This window comes from Parasteatoda tepidariorum, chromosome 6 (assembly GCF_043381705.1).
Source record: "Parasteatoda tepidariorum isolate YZ-2023 chromosome 6, CAS_Ptep_4.0, whole genome shotgun sequence".
Taxonomy (NCBI): domain Eukaryota; kingdom Metazoa; phylum Arthropoda; class Arachnida; order Araneae; family Theridiidae; genus Parasteatoda; species Parasteatoda tepidariorum.
This window is the reverse complement of record NC_092209.1, coordinates 49,884,669-49,897,274: the sequence shown is the minus strand read 5'-3', so window position 1 is coordinate 49,897,274 and position 12,606 is coordinate 49,884,669. Positions and strand designations below refer to the sequence as shown.

General features: G+C 29.7%; 1 protein-coding gene across 4 annotated transcripts in view; it reads left to right on the top strand.

Annotated features, from left to right (window-relative positions):
* The window catches only part of LOC107443294 (sodium-dependent phosphate transport protein 1-like), a 57,024-nt gene that overhangs the window by 22,509 nt on the left and 21,909 nt on the right, over positions 1-12,606 (top strand). For 2 of the 4 annotated variants that reach the window (XM_043052357.2, XM_043052353.2), the window contains exon 3: positions 9,389-9,625. In XM_043052357.2, coding sequence (XP_042908291.1) covers positions 9,389-9,625 — 237 coding nt within the window. Of the gene's footprint in view, positions 1-1,466; positions 2,117-8,217; positions 8,424-9,388; positions 9,626-12,606 lie in introns of those variants that run through there. The other 2 variants (XM_016057111.3, XM_016057112.3) reach the window with 2 other exon arrangements.

The window sequence follows — 12,606 nt, the reverse complement described above, 5'->3', positions numbered from 1 at the left end:
TAATATTTTTATCAGAAATTAAATTTAAAATTTATTTTCTGAATTCTATATTTCAATATTCTCAAATAAAAAACACAAATTTGTAAAAAAAAATTTTTTATTTCAGAAACAATTTTTTTCTTTTTTTAAATCAGCAGTGGGGACAAGTGAGGGAATGACATATTGGTATATTTTTATTACCTAAAATTAATAAAAAATAAAAATTGATAATTTTATTTTTATTCTTTTGTTAGCTTGCATTCTGAAGGACACTTTCCCTGAAAATTTTTTTTCGTAAGTTGTAAAACAAACATAAAATATACTGGGGACATGAAAATGACTGTTTTTGTGAGAATGACCCATATAAAGACGAACACCCTATAACCTGAGCCACGATGACTTTTAATTGGGTACTTCAAATTTATCACAGGGCTGGGTCTAATCACATGGCTCTGCAAGGCGTGTTAACTTTACAATTTTAATACTTCGGTTTATTATAACGTTAAACAGTTTTCGGATCAGATTTAATTATATACAACCTAAAAACAGCGTCATGCGTCTCTTTTGAATATAAGTGGTTTGCACAAGCGAGACGTCGCTTGCAGGTATCTGGTGTGCTATTCCTCAGAACACTTGAAATGAACAGAATTAAGTTTCGGTCGTGTGTTGGCAATAGATATTTCTTATTCAGATAACGTAAGTGACGTCATTCGTGCATATCATCACGGAATCTGTATATAAAAAATCTGTATATAAAAAATCTGTACACAAGAAGTATTGAATATAACTTTTTTTTTACAAAGCTCTAAAGATTTAGTTGCATGTTAAGGACAAACATGCTTTCAAGATAATTTTATTTAAATATTAAAGTTTTCACTTTTGAATCACAGTTAATTGTTAACTTTCTATTAATCTTTTTGAAGTACTGTTGCGTTACTATTAATATTCTCATTACATCATTAAAAACTCAAATTTAAAAAAAATCTAAATTTACATTTTAAAACAGACTATATTTTATATTTTAAAAAAAAACTATATTTTATATCTTAAAGCAAGCTATGCAACGGTTAAAAACTTTAAATTCTGATCATTGAATTAAAAGTTTATTAATGTGTTCCATTTTTTTTGTTTTGCACATTCATTTAAAATTAAATTAAAACTTTAATGATTTAAGAAATATATTTAAATTTTACTTTAAAAGCTTTTTTCTCTTTGATCCTAATTTAAAATTAAAACAGTATTTTGCTATTCTGCAAAAAAATTTAAAACTTAATATTAGCTTGAACCTCTTTATAATGAAACATATCATCGTTATATTAAAGTAAAAATATTGTAGAAATAATAAATAAAATAATAAATCCTATTTATTTCATTTTCATTCATAATGAAACATATGTTGATTGTCAAGGTATATCTTTCATTGTATAAAGAAGTGACAAAAAATAAATTGTAGGTTCTTTATCCTACGCTTATTTATCAAATGCCAAAAAATAGAGTTTGTTTGGTTAAATGAAAGACACGAATACTTTTATGGAATAAATTCTGATTACTCGTATCAACTATATCATCTCTTGACGAGAGCTGCGATGCAAAAAATGACATTCTTTATAGAAAACATTTGACTTGAAGGATAAACATATTTATTTTTTACTCTGATCTGAATTAAATATGCCACATCATTTTTGTGAGAGACGGTCTCTTCAGCTACTTACGGGAAAATATTATCACCATGTGTAAAGTGATGTCATTGTGTTAAGTGGTTGCGTGAGTAATTTTAGATGTTAATGGTGGCAGTTTAGATGGTCGTTTATTTCACTTAATTATTCTGATAAACTTCTCCAGTTAAAGCTTCAAATAGTGCTTAAATTACCGTCAGTACTCTTCTTGTTCAATTATAAACCTGTGGCAAGAAACTATGACTTTTTTGAATTGGTAAAAGAATTAAAGTTGATAATTGAAAAAGTTTGCGAATAGTTTTGCACATTTTATTGTAGAAAATAACATTCCTTTCATTAACGTTATTCATCGATGTGTGACGTATCAATTATGTCAAAAATGTTGGCTGTGATATCTACGTTTTCCCAATAATAGATTATTAAAATGTCAAAAACTGGAAAATTTAACTTAGAAAAAGGAGGTAAGTGAAAATTTTGAGGAATTTATTTAATTTTAAAATTTCTGAAATCGCTAGAAATTACAATAAAAGCTGCAATATTTTATTTATTTATTTATTTTTAATTTTCAAATCGTGGCTGCCAATTGCAATATTTTTATGTCGATATAAACAGCTAAACATTTAATACAGATATTAATTTTTATCTGCTAAGCTGCAATTCATTGAAAATTGTCATCTTATACTGATTTTTTTATGAATCTTAATAATATTATTTCCATTTATTCACATTTAATACAAAAATGTTTCATGCTATGATAGATATAATAATGAAACTGTAAGCAACTAAAGCATAAAGTTCAATAAATCTTCAGAGAATACAAAATACATTAAGAGAAACTAGATACGAATTATAACTACTAAATTTTGACACCAATGCACAAAAAACTGCATTAAACTGTATTAAAACTGCACTAATACTAAACAAATTTAATACCAGTTCTTTGGAATTGAATGTTTTACGGCCCCTCGATAGGGATATGTACCTAAGAATATCACTTGATAGTGGTAAATTTTAGCAATTATGGATTGGTCACGAGCAATAGCATCATGCCAAGTAATGCTAAATATATTTTATCTTTATTCCAATGATATGAGTTACAATTACAAGCTTTGCATACTTCAATAACGTCAAGCCACCGAAGATTACAACATAAAAGATTAAATAAAAAATTGAATTTATTTAATATTAATTTAAAAACGTAGTGGAAGAACCAGGTATGTGACATTTTCAAAACAAAACAAAAAGGAAGTTGTATCCGAATTTTTTTATGATCATTTTATTAGAAGGTGGGATTAATAGTTCTTTGCTTTATTTTATTTACCACTGCCAAATTTGTAAAAAAAATCATGCATGCATACTAAAAACTAATATGGATTAGTTAAGATAAAAGTGAAGTTCAGTTCTGTTAAATTAAGCATACCCATATTGACACAACCACTTTTTGTTATTTTTTTCTAATTCAATAATTCCCCTAAAAACGTCATTCACCTGATTCCTCTCTCTAGTTCTTCTAGATTCTTCTCTAAAGCTCTCTAATTGTGTTGGTATATGTCTTTCAGTTTTGAGCATGATTGCGTTTTATTTCTGAGTAGGGGAGAGTGGTGTAAATTGTAACAGGGTACGATTGTAAAAGAGCAAAAATTTCGAGTTTCGGGTTCTAGATTTGGTTCCTAGGTGGCGCACAAGGTACATTTATTAAATCTACACATACACCCCTGTTGGCAACCATTTTTATGTGCTTTTGAAAGAGTTACATCACAAAAGATATTTTCACGCTTCTTAAGTACTTTTTTTGGTATTAGAATATTATATTGTAACATAGTAATTTTGTTTAAACAAATAAAAATTATTAACCGAATATGTAAGTTGACACCTTAAATAGCATTTCGAAAAAAAAGATTAGTTTTGTTAATTAACTAGCATTGTTTTTAACAAGTGAAGCTGAAATGGCGTCTTGGGAACGATTGTAATAATAAGTAAAGGGATGATTGTAACAGCTGAAAATAAATAATCTTATGTTTACAAACCATTACTTAACTCTTTAAGAACCACCAGTAGTTTCCTATATCATTTATATTATGTTGCATGTGCATTATTTTATTTGTCACCTTTCACAGCATAAATTAAAATGTTTAACCCCTTTAAAGTTAAAAGTTTAACTCTTTAGGTCTCTGCTCATTATTATTTTTACTCCTAAAATATCACTACTATTTTGATCAATAAAAAAATATATCACAGCTATGATAATATGTACAATTAACTATGTTTTAGTTGAATTTATGAAGTGTTACAATTGACCCCGTAAGTGGGGACAATTGTAACAAGGGCACGACTGTCAAAAATTGCTAATAACTAATATAATAACATTTAAAGTAAGGTATTAATTTTTTTCCTTGTGGAGGATAGTCTACTTTACTCGTCTGTCAATTAATAATAATAATATATTGGATTTTTTGTTAGTTAAAAATAGTTAAGTAAAGAAATGATACAATTGACCCCACTCTCCTTTTCTGAATTATTGATTCTTTTCTTCTTTTTTTTATTCACCATGTGTGAAGAACGGGTATTCAGCTAGTACACTATAAAATCTTTGAACTGATACAGCTTACACAAAAGAGGAAATTGTGATAGTTGGGACAATTCACCTTTATAGCAATTTATAAATTTACCACCTGCTATATTTTTTCCATAAATATGTGATATCTATAGTATATCTATAATCGACAGTATATATAAAGTATGTACTTTTAAATAGCTTTTAATTACCGTAATAATATTGAGAAGCAAATTTATGATAATAAAATCAAAAGCACTCTAAATCAATTCTCTAGATTAAAATAGAAATCTTTAATTAAAATGAATATAATTTTTTCTTTTTTATCGTCAATAATTTATTATTATCGTCATAAATGTTTGTAAACAATAACTCATCAAAACGATAGTTTATTCTAAATATCCTTCAATACAACTGATACAAATCTTTGACCTTCAGAATTGGATTAAAAAAAACTCAGCAGTTTGAGTAAAAGTTTTTCTCTCCTTACTTACAAAATAAATGCTGTTGTTACTTTGATATGAAAAAATAAAAACAATTAAACTAAGCTTTGACTCTTCTAAAATTTTTCCGAAACTTTAATCCTGATGATTTCTAAGTCATAACAATAATAATAAAGCTGCTGCTTTTAAATTTGTAATTTTTGCAGTAAGACGCTTATATTTCTGCAATATTCAGTAATTATTACTTTGTCCTTTGAAGTTGAAAAAAGTGCAAAAATTTTAATTTTAATGAAAAAATTTAAAAAAAAGAATTGAAAAAAAAGCGATAAGTAAAGGAAAGAATCCGCTACTTAACGTTTTGAAAATTTAAAGAAACATCAACTGATGTTTTTTTTAAAAATTAATATCGATTTGTATTCTGTTACTAGGATACAACTTTTTCATCTAGATAGTTAACGCTACCTACCAATTTAACTGCGCAGTCGAAAAATTTCACAATAGTATTCATAACTTCATATGAATTGCCGCGAGCTAAATGTTCAATATGATTCCATTAGCTTAAAAGGTTTAATGATGCATTTCATACGTATTGTATTCACTGTTGAAATAAATATATGTACAAAACAAATTATGAGAAATTAAAATATTAAAAATAAATTGGAATTTGATTTACAAAATGTACTTTATCTTCAAAATCACCGGACATCTAAGCATTACATAGAACTAAATTAAAACAAATAACCAAACGACTACAACAGACTTCATAAATTGAAATACGTAATACAATTGAAATTATAAAAGAAAACGATAATCTCATCTAACTAACTAGTAGTTAAGTTTTTTGCAGTAGCGTGGCGTAGCGTTGCCATTTCGAAGAGCATTGTTAAAAAAAAGCGTCGCCTTTTTTATATATTCTAGCATTTGAGAGGAAACACTTAAATATTTCTCTGTGCATAAATGTCTTTATTTTTAGTTCAGAAAACACTAGAGAAACTTAATAATATTAATAAAATCGTTTGCGCAACAAATCACGCTCTTTCTTTCTTTCTTCCAAAAGCACGGAGAATATTTAAAGAGTTTCCTCTCCAATGTTATGTCATATAAAAAAACGACGTGCTTTTTTTTCTTTTCTTTTTCTTTCAATGCACCGTAAAATGACTTCACTCGATCAAACGGTTTCTGCTTCTGATGTTATTGAAAAATATGCGAATATTTATGGGTGGTACGAACCATTTATCCTTTTCAACTAATAGACAAAAAATGAAGAAAGTTATTAATATAGATTACTTTTTCTTTACAGCAGAAATTACCATATAATAAAATTCAATAAATAAGAGTAAAGAAAAATATGACAAAATAGTTTTTAAGAGTACCAAAACTAAAATATAAGCTAAATGTTAAGGTAAAGGTATATAGAAAAGGTGTTAAATTAAAACTAAGATATAAGATAAATGACTTGACATTAACTAGAAAAAAAATTCTACACAAATGAATTATATGAAAAAAATTTGAAATACTAACGTAAATCCACGCAGTGCAATCATAATTCACTAATTTTTCTGAAATGAAGCATTAAAACTCAATTTTAAATTTACAAATCACAAAAAATTATTATTCGCTTATAGTACAATTGTAATCCAACAGAAGTAAACAAAATAATATGAATGAGGCACTAAATTAAAAACCGTAAAGTGTTAACTTTTCAAGTTTTCTGTATTGACAAACCATTTTCTTCAAGTGTTGTGAAAAAGCACTGGGGGTTATTGCTTTTAATAAACGTTGGTCTACTGGAGATTTTTAGAAAAGCTTCATGATGACGTTAGAATGGATTGTCCTTAAGTATGGCCTAAGTTCATGGCCATGAATATGATTAAGTATGTAGAAGCCTTTTTAAGGTATAAAAATCGTTTTAAAAACTTTGTTGTCACATTGATTCTGAAGAAACTTTATTAACAAACCTTACTAATAGATAATATTAGTAATAATAGTGGAAACTTTATTAACAAAATTTGTAATTAAAGTTTATAAAACTTATATAAATTCACGCAATCCAAACCTGAATAAATAAATCCCATCGAAACGAATCAAAAAATAACAAAATGAAAAGAAATGAATGAATATTATTGAAATAAAACAAAATTATAATAATGAGATAAAAATAAATTTAAAAAAAAACTCAACTTAAACTATAGATCAGTGAAGATTTGCTTTTCAATTCCATCAATATAATCGTACAGAAATAAGCAAAGACGTGACAGATAAACTGAATTATAAACTTACTGACTTTATAAACATGGACTTATAGAATTATCCTCTCAGACGTCATATTTTCTGATTTATGTAGGGTAAACTAACCAGTGAAGGAACACTCAAGCTTCGCTTGCCTTTTAAAAAATCATATTAATTTCAAAATTCGTAATTTTAGTTAAATGACAGTGTTGACATATTTGTTACTAATTGCAAATTATGTAAAAAAAATTAGAGAACTGACATAATATTGTTTCAAAGTTTTGGAGGTTCAAATAGCAAGTAGTAAGAAGACCAAGTGAAGGAACAGCTCTAACCAGTGAATGAACACCCAGTAAAGGAACACTTAATTTTGGTTATTTTTTAATGCTTTTTATGAATTTATAAGCCATACAAATATTTAAAAACAAGCATATTCTTGAAATTATTGCCTATAAGTGCTTGGAAAATGTTGACTTTTTTTTGTAATCATGAATTGAAAATTAAAGTGTCAACATATTAACACATACTGTTCATTCACTGGGAAATCTATGACCAGTAAAGGATCATGCCTGTTCCCTCACTGGTTAGAAGTCGTTTTTCGTATTTTTAACATACTTTTGATGCGGAACATCACAAAAGAAACAAGAAAATAAAAGTTTGTCTTTTATTTTCATTAACTTAGAAAAAAAAACCAGTAAAGGAACACTTGTTCCTTCACTGGTTTTTCATCGTTTGGTGATCTAGTGAATAAACACCCCTTATCTCAGTACTTTATTATGATATGATGCTTAAAAAAAATAAGACATAACTTCAATAACTATATTTTGAATTCTCTTTTTCACAGTGAGAAAAATAAAACTATTACATGCAATTAATTCCACTTCAAACATATAAATACAAACACTCACCTTATAATTTTTTCAAAGAAACAAGGTGTTGCAGTGATAATAACAAACTCAAAAATTTTTCCAGATAGGTCTATTTGACCAGGTAATCCAAAACATTGCTAGATGACTTCCTTTTGTTTGCCAGTAAGCTATTGTTACCAATCAATCTACAGAAAAACTTTCAAATTCTTATTTTTAATCAATATACTCGTATATGAAATGTTCCTTCACTGGGAAGTGTTCCTTCACTGGTTGGTTTACCTACAAATTTATTGATGCATATTTTGAACAGTAAAGTCTGCAAAATACTTTAAATTTGGAGGGATGTTAACAGCTCAACAAATAAATATTTTATTTCCAATTCTGATACATTAATTGATTTTTACAGATAATATATCAACAATTACTTTGTTTCAGATTATTTCTTCAATTTATTTCTCTATTTTCAGGCCATGGAATTTTTCAAAGACGGTATGTGGTCACATTGCTAGGTTTTTTGTGTGGTATGGTGACACAGACTCATCGCATAAATATCAGCTTCGCTATAGTAGCAATGGTTAACACCAGCATTACTCTGCCGAATTTGAAAAATAGGACAATAGCAGATTGCGAAACTTCATATTTAGAAAGTGAATCTACAAGTTTAGTAAGTTCGGTAAATATTGATTCTGATACATTTTAAATTTTTTAAATTACGTAGGATTACTGCAAAATCCTTCGAAACCAGTGCACAAATAAAAATAACAATGTGCTTCTAAATAAAAATCGAAGCAGCATAAAGTCCCTGAAAAAAATGGTACTGCATTTTTTTTCTTCTACGCATGACTTTTTATTTGAAGAATGTGAGAAAACCATTTCTTTTTAATATCTGATATTAGCTAAAAGTTCGCATACAGATGAAAAGAAACAATACCGCTTGAAGATGGAAGTATAAAATATTGAGCTGCAAAATAATAAATAAATAAGAAAATTTCAGAATTATTGTTACGAGACTCTACCAGAAAGAGCAGTTCTCTAGTTTAATCAACTAAATTAAATGAATTCAGACTCCATTTTGCAAAGAATACGAAACATAACGCTTTTTATTTACACAAAACTTCGTTCTATATTATCACCATAGCAACAGAATCAACAGATTTTAACTCACAGCTTACATAAGCTATAATAACAAGTAAATAAAATCTAGCTTACAGCATACTCAAGAAACAAATAAATAAAATCTAATAGCTTCAACAGTTTACTAAAGTTCCAATCTTGAATCTTCGCACTCCAGCGAAATGCTTAAAACGTGTTCTCTCAGACATTCTGTTGTGCGCGTTATGGTTATCCATTGTAGTTTTACGTAACAAAATGTTCATCAGAAATAAATTAAAGAATTTTTTTGTTTACAAAAAAGGCTAAATTTTGATCTCCTGTTTATAAAAGTCTTGAAGCACTTTCCCCCACTCCACTCTGCACCGAATCGATATTACGGCCTATACTAAGTTTGCAAAACATCATAAAATAATAAATACTAAACACATTCTTAATCCCATCTAATTCGGAATGAATATTAAATCGAATTAAAAAAAAAACTCACACGTGTAATTTCATTAAATGTGTATTTTTCTTAATTTGCAGAAAGTTCCAGAATTCAATTGGAATCCTGAAATCCAAGGATATATACTGAGTGCTGGATATATAGGATATCTTTTTACACAAATACCTGGAGGTTTTCTTACCGCGCGGTATGGAGTTAAGCGCATATTAATTACAAGTATTTTAGGTGCATCTCTGTGTAATTTAGTATCGCCTGCAGCTGCCAGGATACATCCATATTTGCTTGCGGTTGCACAACTTTTTAGAGGAATGTTCCAGGTATTGTATAGTTTTTTTTTTAATTAGACATAAATTTATTTATTATCAGCAAATGTTATACATGCGTGGTTTGTGGTTTACATATATGTGTAATAATATGCCTTTAAAGGCTAGATAATTCAAGAGACTAAGGCTGATTCAACAAATAGGCATTTTATTAATTTATATTACGTTATTTAAAGCAGTGTTCGTTGGACTTTTGCCTGGATTACATTGTTGGGATTTCTATGACAGGGATGTTGGGATTTGGCACAGATTTATCTAGCCATGAAAATATAAAAAAGCCACGAATTTTTGCTGTTCCTGCTACTTAAACGGTGGTTCTGAAAGGGGATTGGTTGCAAGACTATCCTTATCTTAATGAAACGTCATTCAAATGGGAACATTTGGAGATTTTGATTTGCTAAAAGGATGGCGCCATTCTGACGCTGGGAGTTTTGGGGACTATTTTAATGCGTACTTCATCTACGAATTATTGCCCATTAACTTCAGAAAATAAACTTTTATCTGACCTCTTGACTTTTTATGGCTCTTTGTAAGAGAGCGATTTCTACATCTTTATTGATAAGAGACATCTGTTTTAAGCTTATCATTTAATATAGAAAGACTCGCATGAGATATTCTATATTACATGGGATTACATCCCATGCAATATAGATTTCATTCAAATCATATTTTCATGGCTAAATAAATCTGTGCCAAAACCCAACATCCCTGCCAGGGAAAACCCGCCAGTGTAATCCAGGCAAAAATCCAACGAACACTGTTTTAAATAACGTAATATAAATTAATAAAATGCCTATTTGTTGAATCAGCCTGATTCACTTGAATTATCTAGCCTTTAAAGGCATATTATTACAGGTCGGCAGTTGAAATTAATTTGTTTGGAAACTATGACCACAGAAAAAAAGAATTTACGAAAACAAAATAAAAACCTCATCGTTCTCACTCAATAATCAGTTTCGAAATAAAAAAACAAAGAACGACTTATCGTTTCACTGCTACGAAAAAAACAGAAAAAGAAAAATAGCGGAAGGAAACTTTTGAAACGTAACTACTCTCTCTAAAGCAGAAAAAGAAGATGAAAAGAATTAACTTATATTTCAACAAGTTCCGATGGATGGAGCGAAAAGACAGAAGAAATTCCTTAGAATTCCCTGCCAGGAGAAGAAAATAATCTTTTATCTGGCCTCTTGACTTTTCATGGCTCTTTGAGAGAGAACGATTTCTACATCTTAATATTGAAAAGAGACATCTGTTTTAAGCTTATCATTTAATATAGAAAGACTCGCATGAGGCATTCTATAATATATATATATATATATATATAAGCACACCGGACAAAAAATTAGTCACCCTTAGAGAAGTCATGAAAAAGATCGTTTAATAACGTGTAACACCGCCTCTAGATTTGATGACTGCCTGGATTCGGTTAGGAAGTGAGACCACAAGGTTTTGAAAGTACGTCGAATCTAGTTTAAGCCCCTCGTTGAGGATTTGATCGCTCAAATTCACCAAATTGTGAGAATGCTGATTTTGGCATTTTACCCGTTGTTCCAACATGTCCCACAAATTTTCAATGGGGTTCAAGTCAGGTGAGTTTGCAGGTCAGCCGATATGTAATTGAGTGTCTGAGTGTTCATGAAACCAGTCACATATACTTCCAGCCCCAAGAACTTTACTGTTGTCATCTTGAAAAATAGGGGTATCGACAACACACTTCGCATGAAGAGGGTGACTGAAAGGCTATTCCTAATTGTCTAGAACTTTCAAATAAACATGTTGGATCTTGTTAATGGCCACCTCAGTGAGGGAGCCTAATCCATAATAAGAAAAACACCCATGACAGACCCACCTCCGACTTTAATCTATGCTTGCACAAGGTCAGGATGAAATGCTTCGTCTGGTCTGCGTTGCACTTGCAGACGTGCGTCTTCTGAATGAATGCAAAAACGTGATTCGTCAGGCCATATTACATTCCGCCAGTCAGTTACTGCCCATGTTCGGTGACTTCTAGCCCGCAGAAGTCGCGCAGCCTTATGTGCCCGTGTGAACAGTGACCTCTTACGAGATGTTTGACTCCATGTGTTCATGGCATGCAGCTCCATTTAAAATGTTTTCTCACTAAAAGACTGAGATGGATCTTCATTTAGCAACTGAAGTAATTCCTGTCCAGTTTGGAAGCGATTTTGATTGAAAAGTCGTGAAACACGTCTCCGGTCACTTTCATGCAGGATCTTTTTCCGACCACAATTCTGACGGCATCTTTCGTGACCACGTATATCAACAGCCACGCATATGAACAGTCAACTTTGAAACGCCAACGAATTAAGCAACTTTATCCACCATATGACCTTGGCACAGCCAAACACAATTGCCCATTTTGGCCACTCTATCATATCTTTACTCTTACCCATATTTACACACAATTTCCGCTTCAAGCAAAAATATCTCACTGATAGCCACTTGTCTTTGATCAGGTTGAAGCAGTGTGCATGCAGTTGAGCACGTCACTTGACCACTGCGTCATCTATGGAATAAATTACATTATAATGAAAAAAGAAAGGAAGAAATTTTTTTGAAAAATAAATAAATATAAAAAACTTATAAAAATAAAAATCCGGAAAAAAAGATATCTCTCTTCATTGGGAAACAAAATAACTAAAAGATATAATCTCTGCATCACCTCATACGATTATATCCGCGAAAAGGTGTGCTTTCTAATATTCTATCAATGAAGCCAAACGTTTGATTTGACAAGCCTCTATTTGCTCTTCTGTTTTCATATTTTATAATCAGGCAATCTTATTACGAAAATATTTGAAAATATTGTTGAAAGATTCAGGTAAGTGTAAGTTACTGTTCCAGCGGAATGAACGAAAAATGAAATGGAATTTTCTGATTGATTAAGCGTTAACCATTGTTTTAAATTTACCTATGGACAATACCATTTTTTAAGTATTTAAAAGATATCATCAGTG